Source organism: Psammomys obesus, unplaced genomic scaffold (assembly GCF_907164565.1).
Source record: "Psammomys obesus unplaced genomic scaffold, mPsaObe1.curated_primary_1811, whole genome shotgun sequence".
Taxonomy (NCBI): domain Eukaryota; kingdom Metazoa; phylum Chordata; class Mammalia; order Rodentia; family Muridae; genus Psammomys; species Psammomys obesus.
In genome coordinates, this window is record NW_026588752.1 from 9,898,202 (window position 1) to 9,920,581 (window position 22,380).

Here is a 22,380-nt window from a genome sequence, read left to right on the forward strand (position 1 = left end):
CATCAAACCTAGGGCTTTTGTGCATGCTAGGCAAGCCCTCTACCAACTGAGCTACAACACCAGCCCAAGCATTCTCTTAGAAAAAGATTTGCTAGGTACTAATTTATATGCTAATTTAATTCAGAGGGACCTGCAGACTCCACCTCGAATGACTATAACATTCTCTTTCTGTAGGTAAACTTTGCCTAGCGCAGTGGTTCTCAGCCTGTGGATGTCAATCCCTTTGGGTGATTGAACAGCTTTTCACAGGGCTCACATGCCAAATATCCTGCATATTGGATATATATGATGATGTGTAACAGTAGCAAAATTTCAATTATGAAGTAGCAATGAAAATATTTATGGTTGGGGCTCACCATATCATGAGGAATTGTATTAAAGGGTTGCAGCAATAGGAAAGTTGAGAACCATTGGCCTAGCAGGTCATATCATGAATTCAGTCTTCAGTTTCTTAAGTACGATATCTACAGGATGGGTAGAAAGAAGCTTTTTTGGTTTTGTTTTGTTTCCCGTGGAGTGGATAGATTTCTTGATGACAAAACCTCACTTTCCGAATACTTTTCTAACTAGGGCATTCAGTGTTTTGGGTTTTCCCTTTCTTTTTTTCTGAGGTAGGGTTTTGTATGTGGCCCAGGCTGGGCAGGAACCTGTGGCCCTCCTTTACTCCCCTCACTGCAGAGTTTCTAGCTGCGTGCTACCATACCTGCTTCAGAGCAATGAGGTCACTTAGCATATTCAGCTGGAGTCACTTAGAAATCTGAGAAGTCCTTGTTTCTTCCTCTTCTTTTTTTGTTCTTTTTGCATGTGTATGTGCTAAGCATTCATGTGTATATGCATGCTTGTAGGTGTGTGTAAATGTGTTTATGTGCATGTGTGTTCATGCAGAGCTCAGCAGTCTTTCTTCATTTTTCTCCACTTTATTTACTTGAGTTCTCATCGCAGTGAGTTTTACTGAATTCAAAACTCATGGGTTGGTTAGTGTAGTTAGCCAGCTTGCTCCATCTCTACCTCCCTAGCCTTGGGAGGCCACACCAAGGGTCTCCTGAATCCTTGTGCTGGGATTCAGACTTCCTTCCTCCAGTTTGTAGGACAAGAGCTTCGCCCTCCCCCACTAAGCCTTCTCCCCAGCTCTGGCCCCTGATTTTGCATCAAGTTCCTTTGTCACTGCTGTGACCCATTTTCTGTCCACTTTCCACTCTTAAGGAGATAGTTGACTTACTGAGCTTATATAACTTGGTCATATAGTATGCTGTAAATAGGAACATACTCAGAGGACCACATACTCAGTGGTGCATTCTCCCTGCATTGCAGCATGCTGTTCAGTGGAGCTTGGTTTCAGCCTGCCTACTGTGTCATTCCTTTCATTTTGCTGTTTTCTTTCTGTTCTTGAAGTAGAAAGGGTAACAGCGAATTGGTGTTTCAGGGAGTTAGCTTGACAAGTGAATGCAGGATACAGAAACTGAAGACTGAGGTCCACTGGGCTTAGTGAACAGTAGTAAAAGTGAGCCAGAGTGCTTAAAGGAGGGCTGACTTGGGTGCTGTGGGTTTGTGAAAGTTGTAGGTGGTGGACCTACAGAGTTTAGGGGTTGGTTTTAGTAGGAGAATTGAGGAATAATATCATGAGTTTTAGATTTTTTTCTTTTGCCTTGAACCCTTGGTTAGATGTTTGCTTTCTTCCTTAGGACGGGTTATACTATAATAGAACATGAGATTAGGGGGGAAGAAAGGATGAGTTTATGTTGGGTGAGATTAATAATGAATTTGAAGCTGGGTATGATGGCGCATGCCTGTGATGCCAGCACTGTGGGAACAGAGGCAGGCGGATCTCCGAGTTCAAGGCCAGCCTCGTCTACAAAGTGAGTCCAGGAAAGCCGAGGCTACACAGAGAAACCTTGTCTAGACAAAAAAAAAAAAAAAAGATTTTGATTCACCCATAGATGAAAAATCTAAGGGTAGAGGTATCTATATGTAACATTGGTCTGACCTGATCAAATAGGGAAACTTGGGAGCCTTTGCCTTCATGTAGCTGACTTTTTAGGTAGAATTATGAGGTCACTCGAACACTGACGGTGTCTGGGAGTGGCAGCATACGAGATGGGCTGGGATGTTGGCCAGGAGGTGTGGTTGCACTTCTCTCCCCCTGATTTCCCAGCAGCCTGCCAGTTCCTGCTTCTAGTGCACAGATGAGATCAGTGCACTTAGTTTCCATCTCTCTCACTCCAGTCAGTAGAGGTGCCGTTTTTAAAGAGTGTTTTCAAAAAAGTCATTGTGCTCACTGTACATCCTTTATTCATTCACACAATGTTAATTCTACATCTGGTTACTAAAACAAGAGGAAGATAACCTGAGCAAAGATGGCAAAGAGATATCTGCCCTCCTAGCCAGCCTCAATTTTGAATGTTTCTCACCTACCCCTGGTGAGTGAAACTGCAGTATTTTAAAAGTCATTTTAAATGTCACAACATGAAGCCTAAATACAAGTCAGCTATTTTACCTATGTGTCAGTTAAAGAAACAGCTGTTCCATTGCTGGAGTCAAAATTAGCTGTGTTGGAATAATTGAGATGCTGTGTTGGTCTCTAGTGTAGCACTTCCTTCAGGGAGTTAATTTTGAGACAGTCTCCTTGTGTAGTTCAGGCTTACCTCAAATTCACCATTAAGTGGTTCTTCTTGACCTTCCTAACCATTTAATACAGTTCCTCATGTTGTGGCGACCCTACCCATAAAATGTTTTGTTGCCACTTCATAACCATAATTTGGCAACAGTAATAAATTCTGATGTAAAGGGCTGGAGAGATGGCTCAGTGGTTAAGAACACTGACTGTTCTCCCAAAGGTCCTGAATTCAATTCCCAACAATCACATGGTGGCTCACAACCATCTATGATAAGATTTGGTGCCCTCTTCTGGTGGGCAGGGACACACGCAGGGAGAATGCTATGTAAATTATAAATAAATAATTTAAAAAATTGTGATGTAAATATCTGATGTGCAGGATATCTGATGCAACACCATAGGGGTTTCAACCCGCAAGTTGAGAACCACTGCCTTAGGGGATTAAAAAAAAGAGAGAGGTTTATTTGTTTTTATTTTATGTGTATGGGTGTTTTGCTTTTATGTATGTGTACCACATGTGTGCAGTGCCCAAAGAGGCCAGAAGAGGAGTTAGAGGTGTGGGACTTGGGAACTAGATCTGGGTAAGAGCATCAAGTCCTCCTAACTGCTGAGTTAGCTCTTCATGCCCTCCTTAAGGGACTTTTAACACAATTCTTTTTTACTACATGCTACCTTGACCCCTTAAGACTGTCAGAGATGGCCATCAGTACTTGCCACATTGTAAAGTGAATTATATGTATGTGTGGTATGAGCCATAAGGTACACAATGCAAAAGAAAGTGCAAGACTCTTTCTCTACACTCACACATAACCTTTTATATATGCACCTGCAATCGTTATTATTACTAATGCTTTATTATTGTTGTTATTAGTTTGAGATGAGGGTCTCATTATACAGTCCTGGCTAGTTTGGAACTTGCTGTGTAGACCAGGCTGGCCTTGAATACACAGAGATCTGCCTGCCTTTTGCCTCCTGAGTACCAGAATTAACAGCATGTTCTATCATGCATGGCCTGAACCTTATTTTTTTAAAAATCATTTTGTTTAATATTACTTTATGTGTATGAGTGTTTTGTTTGTTTGCCTGCATGCATATCTGTGTACCATACACACATGCCTGGTAATTGAAGCCAGAAGAGGGCGTTGGATCCCCTGCAACTGTAGTTACAGACAATTGTCAGCCGCTGTGTGGGTGCTGGGAATTGAATCCAGACTCCTGTGTTCCTAACCACCTTGCCATCTGTCCATCCTTTGAATCTTACCTATTTTAATGTGAAATATGATGTGATCATCTTACCTATGAATTCCCAAAGGGCCCTTGTTTTTTGAGGGATACATTTTAAAAATGCAAGCTGATTTATTGTATAAATAGGCTGTAATTTGTGTGACTAGCCTGAACTGATGGATGGTATGTGGATCATTTCAGTCTTTAACTATAACGTATAGTGCTATAAAAAATAATTTTGTATATACGCCATTTCACATATAAAGTAGTATATCTTCAGGGCAGATTCCAAGGAGGAGGTGGTCTAGGTAGGTACTTTGAAAGATCTGGCTCCGGGCTGTGGGTTTGTCTCAGTGGCTTGTGTAACACGTGCAAGGTCTTGAGTTTGATCCTCAGTATTGTACCTTGTACAAGCTTTGCCTCAGTCTGCACTTATTTCCTGATTCTCTAGTGGTGTTAAGTGGACTTTAAACTGGAAGTTTTAAAAATCATTGTCCTCTCTGTCGAGTCCCTAAGCCCAGGGCCTTCTGCTTGCTGGGTAGTTAGTTCTAGCATTGAGTTTAAATCCCTTGATCTTACATGAAAATAGCATATGTACATAGAGCTGGTAGTCAAACAGGTGGAAGGAAGCATTCTTTTTACCTGGACTCAGCAATCATCGTGAACGCCTTGTCAGAAGTGTTCTCTGTGTTATTTCTCTTCCTTTTATTTTCCTCCCTAGTTCTCCCTTCTGTCTTATCCTGATAAAGATCTTTTTGTTGTTGTTGCAAAAAATTTTGAAAGTCAGTTGCAAACGTTTTGATATTGTTGCCCCTAAATTTGTATTTAGTTATCTATTGTCTTAATTTAGAATAAGCTATATATCTTTCCTTCTTTTCCCCACTGACTTCTTAGAAGAGCCCAGTTTGCTTAGTTGCCTTATACATGTGCAGTGATGTGCAACATTCCACATTCATTTGAGTATTTCCTCATGGTGTCATTTAACTTAGCTTCTTTAGCTTCTACTTCCTGTATACTGGAGCTTTGGTGAGCTGCATCTAAGCTAAGCTTTTTGGTAGGAATGCTTCATCATAGGAGAAATGTCCCTCACACTGGATCGCATCATGAGGCATTAGGAGCTGTACTACATTGTTCCTTGGTGAAAGTGGCAGCCAGAGCTCTAAAATAATTGCAGTTTTCCCCTCTGCTCTTGGCAAGGTTGTCTGCAGGGCACTGTTTGACACCTTATAACAGTCTTCTTATAGCTCCTTACCTAGAGACTCACAGCTTTTCAACTCTGAAGTCTTTTATTACAGTAGGGTTACAAAATTGTGCTCTAGTTGTCATTCTTCTGTTTATTAGCTAGTGTTCACAGAGATTGCCTGATTCTCCACCTTTTTATCTGTGCCATCTTACTCTCATGGGCTTTTGTTTATTCGGTGAGTTAACAGTCAATTACCATCCTTACTGATTCTCAGTGTCCCAGATTTGGCTAGCGAGAGCCCCTTTTAGTAGCTCCCACTTTCTTTTGCTGTAGCCCCACCAGTCTTTGTGTTCCTGGCTTTTGGGGATCAGATTGTCTCAGAGCTATGTTGTGTGACACTGGCTTTTATGGGGCTATTTCTAGAAGCTATTTGTTGTCACTGTTTGTAGACCGTGGAGGTAGACAGGACTAGGAAATATGTTTAAAAGGAACCCTGAGTTCATCTTATTTCTGATTCAAATTTAACATTACAATTTCCCCCCTCTGAGCTTGATAATCTCGATATTGAGAAATCTAAGGGATCTTGCTAACGTAATGGCCATCAAATTGAGGTGCACATTGTTACGTAAGTAGGTAAGTAGTTTATTCATTTGTTATTGGGCATGTCCTCTTTGGTATTATGAGGAATATAGAATAGAATCAGATGTATATGTTGCTTCAGTGGTTTGCATTCTCATGGAGAACTGAATCTGTTTCAGGAGTTAGAACAAAGACGGTTTCATAAGGGATGTTTTATTTGTTTTGTGTGTGAGTATTTATATGTGTGGTATACATACTTATGTATGTGTGCTCAGGAGGCCTAAAAAAGGTGTTGGGTGTCTTTATGTATACTCTCTGCTGTGCCTCCTTAAGGCAGGGTCTCTCAATGGGCCTGGAGCCTGTGCCTTTTGGGCTAGGTTATGCTGTGATTAAAAGCACGTGCAGGACACACCAAGATTTTACGTGGTTGCTGGAATGTGAACTCCCAGCTTTATGCTTGCACAGTAAGACTGAGCCATCCCTCCAGCTCCATAAAGCACATTTTAAAAGCTATTCTTTGAGGCTTACAGTAAAGTAGACATGGACATAGATATACTGGGACAGAGGCCTGCCATAGCAAAGATAATCAGGGGGCAATGCCTAAAAGGCTCTCTATCTTTTTTTTTTTTTAATATTTCATTATTTTTAGATTTTTGTGTGTGGGTGTTTGCACGAATGAATGTGCATCACATGTGTGCCTGGTGTCCATTGAAGGTCAGAAAAAGGCTTCAGATTTCCTGAAACTGCAGTTACAGGTGGTTGTGAACCACCATGTGGGTGCTGGGAACTGAACCCTGGTCCTCTGCGTGAGCAGCGACTGCTTTTAAAACACTGACATGTTTTTCCACCTCCGTTAATTTTTCAATATGTGGGCATGAGTGCAGGTGTCTGCTGTCTCTCACGTTTTTCTGAGACACAGCCTAGCTACGTAGCCTGGGCTGGCCTTGAACATACGACAGTCTTCTGCCTTGTCCTCCCGAGGGGTGTGATTATAGGTATGTGTCCTCCATGCCTGGCAAAGGGTGTGTGATTTCTGTGAGGAGGGATGAGTCAGTAGCTCCATGAATTGCTTAGGTAGGCTAGCTTGAATGAAGCAACTGAGGTATATGAATTTGGAAAGGTAGATTATAAATAAATCTTAGGTCACAAGTTACAGACTAGTTTATACAGACAGGAGTCCTACAGACAGTTTTTGATCTGAATAGATTTTTAAGGATTGGGACCTTGTATGTTAAAACACCCATTTCTGGTTTTGTGTGAAGACAGGAGTGTGGTGGTTACAGGCCAGGCCTTTTGAACTAGAACTTGTGCTTTCTTGCCTACCCTTGCCCATCATGCCCTCTTCATGTTACCTGCTGGTGTACTTGAGCTTGTGGTTATTGCGTGGACAGAGGATGAGTGCAGTAGATGTGGATTACGGAAATTTGAGCAGCATCTGTGCTTTACAAAGATTATTCTGGCAGCCAGTTTGGAGGCTGCATTGAAACGAGAAATTGGAGCAGTTAATAGACTTGCATTATTCTAGGGAAGAAATGACAAGCTAGTAACAGATGGTGGAAGAGGAGGAAATGAGTCATTTTAGATATAGAATGGATAGAGTGTACTTGTGGATGTGAGCATGGTGTGCCTATGGATTGACAAAAGAGTATAATTCTTATGTAAAAAGAAAAAGCCGTAGTCTTCCTGTGTGAGTGTGAAAGGGCACGTCCACCATGTGTCTGGAACCGGAGAACAACCCCCAGAGGTTGTTTTCTCTGCTTCCTTAAGGCAGAGTCAGGCTGGTTGTCCCGCCTCTCTCTGCCTCCCACCTCACCGTGGGGAGATGGGATTAAATTACACTGTAGATAGCCATCTTTTTTTTTTTTTTTTTTTTTAAACATGGTTTCGAGGACTGAACTCAGGTCCTTTGGGGTCAAATGGCAAGTGCAAGTGCTTTTTACTGACTGAGCCAGACCTGTAAGTTCTTAAAACTTTAAAACACAAAGTCCTGGGGTTGAAGATTTAGCTCACTAGTAGTGCCAGCTCTTGCCTAAATGGTCAGGGCTCTGAATTGGGTTCTCAGTATTTCAAACAAAAGGAAAACAGATTAAAAATGCTTTTTACAGCTAAGATACTTATATTCACTAACGACATTTCTTGAAATTGGCTGCTATTCAGGACGTGATAAAGATCACTTCTACCCTGTCTCAAAACAAAACAAAACAAAACAAAAGAAAACAAAACACCCTCAAAGAGTTACCACTGTCAGCCAACTCCTCCAAAGGTATAGGATTTCTAGGTTAGCTTTGTCTCTTTCAGTCATATGTTCATGTAACTCTGCCCATGATTATGTTTATGAAGTTCTCCTATTTTGCCCCTCTGCATTTTCTGTTTTTAGTTCATTGCTCTTTTTATTAGGTCGCTTGAACAGTTGAATACTTGGCTGCTGTTGATAATTAATGGAATTGCTTCCAATTTTTGCTTAGTCGTGTGGGTAATACTTCTGAGTAGACAGAATCCCATTTTTCTGTTGGGTATACAGCTCTGAGATAGAAAAGTTTGATTGTGGGTGGGCATAGGGAACTTAGATAAGACACTTGAGATAAAAGTGTCTTTGGGTGAGCGTAGGGAACTTAGACAGCTCAGGTGTCCTCTGAGTGGATTGCAGGTACTAGTACAGTTTAAGCTTCAATTGCTAAGGTAGGGTTCCAGTGTAATCCATCACCTGGTGGCTCTCCAGTCCTTGTCAGCCAGCTTAATAGATGTGTGCTGGTATCTTTACTGTAGCTTTTATTTGCTTTTTGTTTAATTAACTTAGTAGAGTTGATGTTCAGTTAAATGCACTACTTATTTTAAGTGTAGTTTTTTTAATTTCCAGAAATACATATGCTCATACAACCACCTCCATAATCAACATATGGTTCATTTCTGTGCTTTCAAACAACTTCCTCACTTCCCGTTGCAGTCATCAACCTTCTCCCATCCCAATCCCCAGTGTCCTGCTTTCTGTAACTGTTATTAGTTCAACAATGTTCTGGAATTTCACATGGTTAAAGTCATTGTATACACTGTGTACTCGGTTATGTTTGGTTTGTCGTACTCAGCATGGCTTTAAGACTCAATCCTTTAAAAAGAGATTTTGTGTGTTTGATGTTTTGTGTGAATATATGCACATGTACAGGTGTGTACCTGGAGGCCAGAAAGAGGGAGTTTGATCTCTCAGCATTGGAGTTACAGACATTTGTGGCTTACCTAGTTTTTTATGTGGGTGCTGGAATTAGAACAGTGGTCCTCAGGATTTTGCAGTATATTTCCCTGCTGAGAGCCATCTCTCCAGCCTCAAGAGTTGTTCTTGTTCTAGTCCTTTTTTATTGCTAGATTGTTTATATTGTTGGATTTTTAGAAATAGAGTTGGTGAACACTTATGTAGACTTTTGGGGGTGTTTCTTTTCAGGTGGATATACTAAGAGTGGAATTATTGGCACAGTGCAAATTTAAAGACTTAAAAATCCCTTTTCTGTACTCCTAAGAGTTGTGACACTGATTCTACATCAGCAGTTCTCCAGTTCTGTGCATATTCCTCCTGGACATCCTGTCATTAGTTGAGTTCCAGAGTTTGTGTTAGAATCCCAGCTTGCTCCTACTCAGGCAGCAGTTACCAGTCCTCTGCTGTGGGAGTTGCCACAACCCTCTTCCTCATGTTTAGTAATGTGCTAGAGTGGCGCAGAGAATTCAGGGAACACTTTACTTAGGGCTACTAGTTTTATGAAAGTATATTATAAGATTTGTTTATTTTTATTTTCCAAGTATTGAGTGGTTTGCCTGCGTGTATGTGCAGTGCCTGAGGTAGCCAGAAGCCGGATCCCCAGATCCCCTGGGACTGGCATTAAGAGACAGTAGTGAGCTGCCAGGTAGGTGCTGGGAAATGAAGCCAGTGCCGTTAACTGTTGAGCCGTGGCTTCAGCCCATGAACAGATGTGATAAAGAATACAAATGAATAATCAGATCGAGATGTGATCACGTTGCCAGAGGTAGTTGTTCTGTCAGCCGGGATCGCTGGTGTGTGACACTATACCTAGTTACCTATATTTGTTTGGACTAAATAGTAAAGGTTTGTGAGGATTTTCTAGATGAAAGTCATCAAAAACATCAAACCATGTAAAGCCAAGAAAGGGCATCTGTAATTTGAGGAGAAAGGTGTGTGTGCGCTTCCAGGCTAGGGTGTGGCATCTCCAGCAGCCGGTTCTCAGCTCTGTTGCCCAGCTTGGTGGGAAAGAGATTTCTCTTCCGGCTCCCACACAGGTCTTCTGATTCCACCTTGGATTGTTGTGAGCACACTGAAATAGTCACTGTGACTGGGTGATGTGACAGAAAATTATGGCTGTTCAACAAGCCTTATGCTCAGCTTTTTACTTTACCTGTAGGCTTTTTAAATTTTTAATGTGCATTATTATTTTGTGTGTCTGTCTGTTAGATTCTCAGGAACTGGAATTACAGACAGTTGTGAGCTGCCATGTGGGTGCTGGGATTTGAGGCTTGGTCCTCTGGAAGAACAGCCAGTGCTCTTACCTGATGAGCCATCTCTCCAGGTCCATCCTGTAGACTTTTCTAGAGTCAACTTGCTGATTACTTGCTCACTTAGTTGGTAGTTATTGAGCTTTTGTTGCATACAAGTACTGTAAGGACTTGAGAACACTAAGCTATAAATTGGTTTGTTGTTGGGGGCTGGAGAGATGGCTCAGCGGTTAAGAGCACTGTCTGCTCTTTGAGGCGTCCTGAGTTCAATTACCAGCAACCACATGGTGTCTCACAACCATCTATACTGGGATATGATGCCCTCTTCTGGCATGCAGGTACCTGCAGATACAGCACTCAAACACATGAAGTAAATGAATAAATGAATAAGTAAATCTAGCATTCGGGGAGGCAGAGGCAGGCTAATCTCTTTGAGGCCAGCCTGGTCTACAAAGCAAGCCCAGGACATCCCAGGCTACACAAAGAAACCATGTCTCAAAAACAAAAACAAAAACAAAAACAAATTGGTTTATTGTCTTGACAATTGCTTATAATCTCCTGTTTCTTGTAATAAAATATCTGGATATAACAAGTAAGTATAGTTTTTGAGGAGAAAAGTAATTTTAGTATTTTCCTGTTATATTTAAACCAGTTTTTGGCTTTTTAATCTGAATTTTTTCCTCCTAAGACAGGGTTTCTTTGTGTAGCTCTGGCTGTCATGGGACAGATAGACCAGGCTGACCTCGAACTTAGATCCATTTGCCTCTGCCTCTCCAGTGCTGGCATTAAAGGTGTGTGCCACCACACCTGGCTCTCTGAGGTTTATGTAGGCCTTTACATCGTTTCATTGCCTCCTCTGTGTGAGAACAGTATGTCAGTGCATCCAGTCATGGGCATACCTGAAAAATCACTTATTAGCCTTTAGGCTGATATTACCATTATCTGCTGTTAAGATTAGTGCTTTGAATGTCTACATACTTAGAACTGAAGTCTAGAGATGTAGGAGACCTGGCTGGAAAAGCAGTGAAAAGACAGAGTCCCTTTCAGCCTCAGCATGCAATGAAATCCCTGTTTTCAGGTAGTGACAAGTCTCCTTACCTGGTTACCTGCTGGAAACAGAATGTGGAGGGACTCACAAAGAACAGCAGGAATGTCTTACTGAGCCAGTCTGAAAGAAGTTGTTGGGTGCCTGGTGGGCAGGACAACAAACAGCTTTCTTATGTAAAGTCAAGTTCAGTATAAGGTGTGGAAACAGTAGCCATATGGGAAAGAAAAGTGTGAACTTAACTATAAAGTTACAGGACTGTTGTGGATGGCTCGGGGAGGAAAGCCACCTCTTGCCCAGCTGGATTCCATGCTAGGGCCCACACGTGGAGAGAACCACTTCCTTAGGTTGTTGTGCCTTCCTGCATAGTTGTCACTCTGTCCACATAATACCGTATGCACAAAATCAGTCAATACAAATGGAACGCAGAATTTAAAGTGCAGGCTAGTAAAACGTGCCCCATTGGTAGCCAAGCTTGTGATTCTTCACTTCCTTGTTGTTCTTGAAGAAGCAGGATTTTTATCACCACTGCTTTCTAAGTCTTGTCTGAAAATGTCAGCATCTAGGCCCTACCATTAGGGTGTGTGCTTATTTGGGGGAGGGACTGGTTAACTTCTGAAAGTTATTAATGCTTAGAGATAGCAGAGGCTTCCCCAGGATTACTAGCAGAATCCATTTTCTTTTCGTTTTTAGTTTTAGTTTTGATTGTCCTTTTGTTTTTGTCTTTGTCTAGCCCAGGCTGTGTGGGAACTTAAAAATAGCATCCAGGTTGTCCTCGAACATGCTGTGTTAGCCCAGGCTGGTCTGGAAAGTGTGGTGCTGCTACTTTCTGAATGCTGGGGTTACAGGTGTGAGCCCTTTTCTTTTTTCAGCACTAATTCACAGTTTGCAGAGTCAGGAATCACGTTAGATGGTGAAAGCATAGGGCAGTTTTGCGGTAGATTTACAAAAGATTTTTTCAGATACCAACTAATTTTAGTACTGTAGGAGACAGTGAGATGGAGTTTGTGTACAATATTTTGCACTGTAGGAATTAGCCACATTTCTTCCTTCAGTAAACTGAAAAATTATAAAGCTTTAATTGTAGAAACAATTTCTGATATCAGAATATTTGGTCTGGTTTCTTACAATGCTTGCTGAAGTATTTAGTATACTGGATTATACAGCAAGTATTTTTGAATCAAAAAGTTAATTGTCCTCAAGCCATCTTCCTGAAATAGTTATCTCTTCCTAGGAAAAATAAGAATATTTATCATATGGGGAAAAAGTTTTTACTTCCCATATGTTCTGTTGTTCTATATAAAACAAGATAAAATCTGCACTTTGTTGCATGAAAACTTGCTATGTTAGAAGATAGTAGAATCTTATGCACACATTTCCAAAGACGATTGAAGTTTTTTGGCTTGTGACAATGTTTCCATGACCATCTTCTAGGCCCCACTTAAAGGTCCACCATCTCATTGTACTACCAGGCTGGTCAGCAATTCTTCAGCATGCTGGAACCCTGAGGGCGCAAACTCATGGAGCCATAGCCAATAGGAAGGAAGAAAGCAGATGGTGAGGGCTTATCTCTGCTGCTTGTCCTGTGCGCTGGAAGTCCTCCCGGTGTAGTGCATGGTGTAGCGTGCGTTGCCACAGTAAAGTACAGTTAAGTACGGTTCCTCTTAGATGGAAGGTCACTGGCTTTCTGACTAGAACGCAGCTATCTGGTAGCCATAGGTGTGGAAGCTACAGCAGTGTCTTTGCTAACTAAGAGTGTAGCTAAACTGATGGCTCTTTTGTCCCTCTGCTTCATTAAGGGTCAGGGGACAAGTGGCTGTGATCAGATCCCCGAGTAAGGAGGGAAAGGCCAGTGCTTTATATGATGTGTTCTCTGGACATCAGATCCAGAAACCTGGATGCTGTGTTCTCAGTTGTATGTGGCTGGCTGAAAGAGTAAACAAAAAATAATTGCATCTTACTCTGTATTAAAATGGAACCATAACTCTGTAAGTCCTGAGTTACTGCCTTTATTCACATAAAGCTCCTTGAATTACTTCAGTGTGTTGGAATTTTTCTGAATGTCTATCTAGGTCATGAGTGGGTTCCTGCTAGTTAGTCCTATGTGGCAGAAACATCATGCTTCTGTGGGTAGTCTGTAACGTATTTCTTAGTTCTTGTTTCTGGAAGTTTTCTTTGCCATTATGAATGGTGATCAGATCTGATGGATATCTTTGTGTTCCTAGATAATGTCTTTGTTTTTTCCTCTTAAAATAATATCTTAGTTGTGAATTGAGTCAGTAATACACGTGCTTTTCAAACTTTCAATCCATGTTGTGCAGTCACACCTAGGAGGTTATGTCAGTTTCCTGTTATACTCCATTAGGACTGAGATACGAGCAACAGGTTGATGAAGTGTGAATTAACCAGGAGAGCGTGCCACTTTGGAGAGTTTAATATTAAACACAGAGATAGGCGGTGTAAATAAGAAAAGGAAGCAGGGAGAGCCTTGCTGAGACTGAAGCATCAACCAAGGGCCATGCATGGACTGGACCTAACCCCCCTACACAGATGTAGCAGATGGGTGGCTTAGGCTTCGTGTGTGTCCTCTAGTAAGGAAAGTGGGGGCTGCATCAGACAAGGACTCACTTGCCAGCTCTCTGATCACTTCACCTGGGTGAACTACCTTGACAGGGCACAGGGGAAGAGGACACGCTCAGTCCTGATGCAACATGATGAGCTGGGGTGGATGGGAAAGGGAGCTCCCCTTTTCTGAGGAAGAGGTGAGGGAGGGAAAAGAAGGGTGAGGCTGGGCGGGGAAAAGGGATGGGGCTACATCCAGGATGTAAAGTGAATAGAAAATAAATTAATTAATAAAAGGGGGGGGGAGGAAGCAGGGGTTTTGGAGTCAGGGAGAATTCTAGTTTTGTTTGTTTGTTTTAAGGCAGGCTTTTGTATACCCAAGGCTGGCTTGGAACTCACTTTGTAGCAGAGGATGGTCCTCCTCCTCTTGCACTTCATGGTTGTGGGGCACGGGTTGCCAGGCAAGAAACATTATCTTAAGTGGTGTTGCCACCCACAGTAGTTGCACGTACTCCCTTAAATAACCTATCACCCAAGTTCCTGTAGCAACCTTCATTTAACTCTTCGGTGTGCTACTCATGAAGCAAAAAGAAGGGTTGGGGCATAGGTCATTAACAGAGGACTTTGCTAGCATGTGTAAGGCTTGAGTTCACATTCTAGCACTCTGTTTATCTTGAGATGAGCGCAGTCTTACAGAGAAATTTGAGTGAGTCCTGCTGGCTCTTAAACCTAGGTTTAGAGAGCTGACTGCCGGCTGGAGATTTTCAGTGGAGAGCATGTTATTGCCCAGTGCCCTGTCCTCCTGTGTCTGCTGTCCCCATTACATTACCAAGGACGCCTTTGTAAAGTGAACAAACAAACAAATAACAGAGAAAAGGGGGAAAGGAAAATTAATTATCCTTTATCCTTTTCCTGGAGTTGCTAAGGCAGATCATGATGGCTTTGTGAGCTTTGGAGATTGTGTGTCTTTTCCTGGATCATCACTCAAGATGAAGTAATTAAACATTAAAGAACTGAGAGAATAGTATAAAAGTTTGGCTCTAGCTTTGAGTTCTAATTTATCAAGTTTCTATCATTGTTTGGCCTTGTTTGAATCTCTGAAATTCAGCAGATAGTAAATTTCCATTTTCCTTATTTTGTTCCCTTTTTTCTCCCTCCTTTTTTCCTCTTGTCATTTTTTTCCCCCTTATTGTGTATCTCAGCTTGAAAATACTCTGGTGTAATATCAGTGACAAGTAAAAATGCAATTCTAAAGTACAGTTGCTAAGAATGAAACTGTCATGGTCACATGACATGTTTATTATCCAATTCTTTCTTAGTGAAGTGTCCTTCTCTTAGGAAGATTGTTGTTACACATGAAGGTATGGGTCAGTATTGTGTTTTTTTTTTTTTTTTTTAAGGTATGGAAAATGCAATTAAATTGTGAATTAACTTTAGAGAGGTATCACACTATGATGTGACTGGTAGTCAGAAGACAACTTTGGGGAGTGGGTTCTCTTCTTCCATTGTGGGACCTGGGTGTTGAACTCAACTTACAAAGCTTTATCTTAAAAATAAGAGTTGTTTTGTTGATGTTTGCTGTGTCTTATGGGTCACCATTTAACATTAGAAGCCTAGGTTCTAAGTCTTCCGAGATGTGGAAAAGCGTCGTGGTCTTTTGCCATTACAGACACTGTTGTTTATTGATAAGGGACAGGACAGGTAATTAGATACAATAGCTTGGTTCCTAATTTTGATTGATTTTATTGCTTGTTCTGTTTTAATTTTGATTGATTTTATTGCTTGTTCTGTTTATCTTGAGATGAGCGCAGTCTTACAGAGAAATTTGAGTGGGTCCTGCTGGCTCTTAAACCTAGGTTTAGAGAGCTGACTGCCGGCTGGAGATTTTCAGTGGAGAGCATGTTATTGCCCAGTGCCCTGTCCTCCTGTGTCTGCTGTCCCCATTACATTACCAAGATACCTTTGTTTTCCATCTCATAAGGAGGGTGTAATGGGAATCTTATGGGAAAGAAAAGGACTTGGACTATGAGTGTTGGTAAGTACTGGCTCCTCATCCACTGAGCGAAGTTTGCAGTGTTTTTAAACCTAAAATAAGTGAATGGTTTGTAGTTCCTTGAAATAGCCTTTTTGCTTTTCCTCAAATTGTGCTTTTTCTCTAGCTGCCAGGACTCATTTCTCTGTTTCCAAGTGTGCACCACTACACACAGCTTTTTTACCTGGGGCTCTGAGTACAGGTCTTTATTCCTGTGCAGTAGGCATTTTCTCTATTGAGCCCTCTCACCCCCACCCCTGATTATTACATTTTGTAATTTCTTGCTTAACAGAATTAAATGATCCAAACACTCATGTTTATTGATCTTTAACAAAATTTATAGTAATCTACTAAAGACATCTATGGTTTTGACTATTTACTTCTACCTGTTACCATTGGTTTTTTTTTTTTTTTTCTTTCCTTCTTCTTTTTTTAATAGACTTTTCATCTCGTGTGTTTAATAGTATGCCCCATCTCCTACTTGTTGGGCTAAGAACCCATGGCCCATTTAGAAAAAAAAAAAAAAGAGATTATTATTTTAAATCATGTATATGTGTATGTGTTTACATGGGTGGTTATGTGCACAGAAACTGCCAGTGCCTATGGAGGCCAGAGGTGTCAGGTCTCTCAGGAGCTCTAGTTAACTGGTGATTATGGGCTACCTAACACAGGTGCTGGAAATCGAACTCAGGTCCTCTGGAAGAGCAGAAAGTGCTCTTATCTGCAGAGCCTTCTCTGCGGCCTCACGTTTAAGAGTGAATAGCCAGATGGCTTTTGCCCTTACTGTGCTATTTCTTAATTTTTCAGCTTTGCTTATTCTCCTTATTCTGCTTTAAATTCATCTTTTCTCCTAGCTGTCCCATACTAATCATTTTAGCTTTAGTTGCCTCCTCCTTTGGATAGGATGTCTGTTTGTGGTATAGATGTGTGTTTAGATGTTGTCCAGATAACCTCCTGTGTCTAGGGGAAAGTCTTGCTTTTTATTTTTTCTGTGCAGATAGATACAAGTTCAGATATATATTTTTATTGAATGAGATGGAGTTGAAGACATCTCATCTTGGTCATCTTGGTAGGACTTAGCTGAAGGTAGTGATTTGATTTGGTAGGAAGTGGTTTAAAGAAAAATACTTGAGAGGGAATTATAGGAAACCAGTAAAAATGCAGATTTCTAAATCAGGAAACATTAGAGAGATGACAGAATATACCTCTGTGTGCTGCCTTAAAAGAATTACCTCTTTGAGAAGGAATCAGGGCAGGGGATTCAGAGCAATCCTATCTAGAAATAGACCAGCGGCAGCCTTTGTGAGGCTCTGCAAGCTGGGCAATGAGAAGACAAGGTGGCAGCAACTACTTTTTCATTTGATTTGTGGTTCCTATGGTAATAGAAAGAAAACCTAGGACATTTCTCTGTTACCCCCTTTAATAAACTTTCAGCTTTTGAAAAATGCCAAAAAGCTATTATTCTTGTCTTTTATCGACTTGAAGTATTTCCCAGCTGGTGATGAATGTGGCAGAAACAGTAAGCACAGTTGGATTCCCTGGCCAGTGTTTTATTTGACTGTAGAATTGAAAAAGAATTTATCCTGACTGTGTATTTGCCCTTAATACTAGAACCTAGTGTGAATTATTTCATGTTTTCTATGGATATGAATAATCTTAAATTAGAATAAATAGGAACTTGCAGCAAATGTATATTGGAGATTTTATGGCCTCTGGGATGGTCCTTGTGTGAGTCTTTGGGGTTTGAAGCTCAGGTTGCAAGAAGAAAGGCTTGCTTGGTATTGTGGCTTGTTGACTAAATAGGTTGATACATATTTGTTAAGACTGGTAAATATTCAGGGTAAATTCCTCAGACCTATTATAACAGTAGATAAAGTTATTTCACTATTACCTTAAAAATATACAAGAAGGGAGGGAGGAGTAGTCACATTGTAAACATAGCTGACAAGAAGATAGTTTTCATTATTTAAAAAAAATGACAATTTAGTCAAGCGTGGTGGCGCACACTTTAATCCCAGCACTTGGGAGGCAGAGGCAGGTGGATCTCTGAGTTTGAGGCTAGCCTGGTCTACAAAGTCAGTTCTAGGACAGCCAGGGCAATACAGAAAAACCCTGTCTTGAAAAACAAAACGAGCAACAAATGACAACTCGAGTTTCCAACCACGTCCTGAAATTTAAATTAATTACTCTTTAGGTCCTAGTTGCATTTTATTTGATGTTCTTAGATTAATGAGTACAGAACTTTTGTTTTTGCCTGTTTCCAAGTTGGACCCATGTCTTTCTGGTTTTCTTGTTTTGTTTTGTTTTAGACAAAAAGGACCTGTGCTTAGGACAGTATGTGTGGATTTCCTATTACAAGGCATATGGATTTCCTACAGTAACCTTTTCTGTTCAGTAAAGACTTCCGGCAGTGTATCTGGTCAGTTATCTGTGGATAACTGAGAGTGTGGGAATGGAGCAGTCCTAACACCTTTCACTACCATTGTCTTAGTCTCATCTTGACCTGGAAGCTGAGCTGAGAGTTGTGATTTCTGACTGACAAGTTTTGGCAGTTGCTTTACAGTTGCAGGTGGGCGGTGCCTGGGAACCCGCTGTCCTCACTGTCCCTGTTCTCAAGCAGATCTGTCAGCTCTGGGGCTGGCATTCTTATGTAGGATTAGTGGGATCAGCCCCAGCTCAGACCAAGCTCTGTGTGGTTTTTAGACAAGAAATTGCATCTTTTATTCTGAATATTGGAAAGTAATGTGTGTAAAGATTGAAATGGTGGTGAATTGTGTTTAGCATGGCAAGACATAGTCACCTTTTAGGAAACACTGCCATTTTTTTTTTTTTTTTAAGATTTTTCTTTTTTATTTTAGTCACATTGGTGTTTTGAATGTGTGTATGTCTGTGTGAGGAGTTACAGACAGTTGTAAGCTGCCATGTGGGTGCTGGGAATTGAACAGTCAGTGCTCTTAACCTCTGAGCCATCTCTTCAGCCCCCAATATTGCCATTTTTAAGTGTCTGTCTACTGTGGGTGTTAGGAACATAAACTCTTGAAATTAGACCATCAGTGTGTCCTTTAAAGTTTTTGTTGTTGTTGTTGTTGTGTGTCGTCCCCCCCCCCCCCCAGTAGAGTAGGACATGCTGGCAAACATGTAGCTCTAGCACTGGGGAGGCTCAGGTTAGAGGATCATGAGTTTGAAGCCAACCTAGTGAGAATCTGTCTCAAAAAAACCAACAGGGCAAGTTTTGCCTAGGATCTGAGTGATTTTGTGAGTCAGCAAACTAAACAGTCCAGAAAGAAACCTAAAGTTGTGGCTAGGGATTCAACTTCTTGATTACTTGTAGTCTTTGGTTCAATTTCCAGGACTGCCAAGAGGAAGGAAAAACAACAACAGAAATGCCCAGAGAACCCTAAATTGAACTATTGAGGATATTGGGAGTTTATTTAACTTAAATAATCCATGTAATGAACATGTGTTGTGGGTCTTTTGTCTGACCACATTCTGACACAGGTTGATAGAACTACTGTCCCAGTTAGTGTTTGTTACAGGACCTCCGGGGGTTGAAATCACTGTGGTTAGAATCATCTGGCATTCCTGTGGAGCTTAGACAAGCCAGTGTTTTAACAGACCATCTGTAGACCAAGATAGTATCTGCCCTTCAGGAGTTACTGTGAGAGTTTACTGTGACAGTTGTCATAATAGGAACAGGTCAGAGGAGCTCACCAAATGACAGCTGCTTTCATTGTATTTTATAAAAGTGTACAGGTCTTTCTGTGGTTACTTTTCCATGTTACAAAACTATTGAGCGACAGAGTCTATCTTGGAGAATCAGACGCTTTACCTCTGTCCATGCTGAGGCTTTAATAAACTCAGGTTGGAAATGTGTGATGTTCTTCATTGCTTGGGGAGTTATGCCGTTGCTTATTCCATTTGCTTTATCTGATTTTGTGTCCTGGATATACATGGCTCTTCCAGATAACCTCAATATTCTCTACATCATGAGTGAACTGTAACTAGGAGCAGGCATGCTGGGTAGGAACCCAGGTCTATCTGAGTTCCAGCAAAGCTCTTTGTTTATAATACACTTGTATTGATTGTAGCACATTTCCTAGTGAAAACCAAGGAGCTGGGGGGACAAACACATGGCTTGGGTCTAGTATTTGTGGAGTATTTCAGTAGAACTCAAGCACCTGCCTTCAGGGTTTGTTTGTTTGTTTGTTTAAAAATTTTTATTGTGATTATTGGGTTTTTTTTTTTTTGCCTCTGTAAACTAATTGATGTTAGAATAAAAATATTTATTAAATGCTGTAGTCTGATGGTTACTATCTTATTAGCTGTAATATATGCTCATTTTTACATTACATTTTTTTAAAATTCCTTTGAAAGCAACACGTTTTTGTTTTTTTTTTTTTTTTTTGTTTTTTTGTTTTGTTTTGTTTTGTTTTTTTTTTTTTAAGGGTGGAATGGAGTCAGTGAATTAAGCTTATAATTCTTTTTGTTTTGTTCGGTTTTTTTTGAGACAGGTTTCTCTGTGTAGCCCTGGCTGTCCTAGAATTCACTCTGTAGACCAGGCTGGCCTTGAACTCACAGAGCTCCACCTGTCTCTGCCTCCTGAGTGCTGGTATCAAAGTTGTGTGCCACCACTGCCTGGCAGGCATTTAGTCTTGTCACCAAGTTTGAAGATCAAGTCCAGAATGAAAAGTTACAGGGCACAGTACTCTTAAGTTTTTCCTCTGAGAATGCAGAATGTTGATGACAGTGAAAACAAGTATGTTTCAAGTACTTAGTTACCTGTATCTATCACTTATCTCTCCTCTTCTTTGTTTGCCTCATTCTCTTAAGTCTCCTGCAGTTTTACTTTAGAGAAATGCAAAACTATTCACATAATGTATGTTGGGTCCCCAAAGCTTTTCAGTAGAGAAGGCATCCTGGTCTTACTGAAAGAATGTGGGATTTGCTAGCTAACAGACTGAAGCTTAACTATGCTGTGTGTCCTTGTGCAAAGTGTTCAACAACTGAGTCTCACTGTTTTTTATGGTATGGTAATGGGGGTTAGGGGATACATTCAGAAAGCCTGCTACAGTAGTTTCCTAAGCAACGGAGACTGTGTGAGATAGACTCCAATCCCTTAACTCTTGTGGAAGTGTTATGCTCTCTCAAGTGCTCTTGCTTTACACTCAAGCTCATAGTTCCCTCTAGTGGGTTGTCATTTAAGCATTCTCTCCCTCTTGATTCTGTTTACTGTATCCGTGAAATGAGTGGTTGGCAGCATACAATCCCTGTCCATAAGACAGAAAAGGGCCTGCTCCCCAGGGTTCAGGAAACGTAGGCCCATCCCTGCCCTCTAAACTGCATGGGTGCACCTCTGCCCTGACTAACACTCAAGCTGCCTGTGTGAAGGAGTGACTTGTTGCGGCCTCTAACTGCTTCTTCTCTTCCTTCCTTTTTGTCATCCTGCAGTGTTCTGTGCCAAGGTCTTTGTGGCTAGGCTGCGCCAACCTGGTAGAGAGCATGTGCGCACTGAGTTGCCTGCAGAGCATGCCCAGTGTCAGATGTCTCCAGGTGCCTCTCTTCTTTCTTGTTGTAAATGTGTTTTTACGTATGCCATGAACATTTGTTGAAACTTGCAGTAGTGTGTTTAATCCAATGTTAAGTCTGCTAAATGTTCTGTGTAACCCTCTGCTTTCCTCCAGCCTGGATGCCCCCATGGAGGAGGAGCACTAGGAGGGACCCTTCTGAGCACACAGGTCTTAAAGGGTCCTTTCTTGCTCCCCTTACCTGCTCCTGCCTTTTAATTCTTACCCCCTCACTTCAAAGTTGTGATTCTCATGTTTATTAGTTAAACCTTTGAAAAACAAAACAAAATACTCTGATATTTCCCATTTGGCTACCTTTAACAGTTTTGAGTTGAGAGGCTTTCATAATTAAAATGATGATTTTTCTATTTTGAAACATCTTTTGGCTTACCTTTTCTCCTCCATTCAAAAAAAAAAAAAAGTGGGGAGGGAATCAGTTAAGATTATACTATAAACCTCAAATTGAAGTTTAAAAGACCACAGCTTTATGCTGCTGGGAACCATCAGTTTAAGCCAACTCCAAAAAATGGCCAGATTTGATCCCTGTCCTCAGGGTCCACCCAGTTTTCCAGGCCAAGGCCGGCAGAGAATTCCACAGATAAAAGTAATATTGGGAGGGGGTTTTGAATGGGTGGGGGTGGGGGTTGCTCAGAATAAAACTGTCAGTAGGAGTGTAGTTGGTATCTTCTTCTGATGGCTTCTGATAAAACCAAGGCCAAAGCCATCATGGCTTTACATGGGAAGGTCTACTTAGAGAGTGTGTTTAATTAAATGTGTCAGTGGTGGTATCAGCTTTTATTACTGCATAGTTCATACAGGTTGGTATAACTTTCTTTTAAAAGCAGTATTACATTTCTGGTGTCCTGTTGATACTGCTCAGATCTTAGGAAACGGATTAGAGGTATATCGATGCCACGGGTGATTTCACTGTTCTTTCTCAAGGCTTTCTATTCATGTGTACAGTTTTTAAATAGTACTAGGGGTTTGGAAGAAAGTTTCTTTTATATTGATATTGAGCTCTTTATTTGCTTATTTATTGGTCAGCCTCTGAGTAGCACTGGCATGGTTATTGATTGAAATTGC

The 22,380-nt window shown here is 41.1% G+C and overlaps 1 protein-coding gene across 7 annotated transcripts in view; it reads left to right on the top strand.

The window, feature by feature from the left end:
* The window catches only part of Fbxw11 (F-box and WD repeat domain containing 11), a 96,331-nt gene that overhangs the window by 13,077 nt on the left and 60,874 nt on the right, over positions 1-22,380 (top strand). For 2 of the 7 annotated variants that reach the window (XM_055604608.1, XM_055604603.1), the window contains one exon: positions 21,182-21,283. The exons of the other annotated variants lie outside the window; for them this stretch is intronic. In XM_055604608.1, the coding sequence (XP_055460583.1) occupies positions 21,182-21,283 (102 nt within the window). Of the gene's footprint in view, positions 1-21,181; positions 21,284-22,380 lie in introns of those variants that run through there. 7 annotated transcript variants of the gene reach the window in all.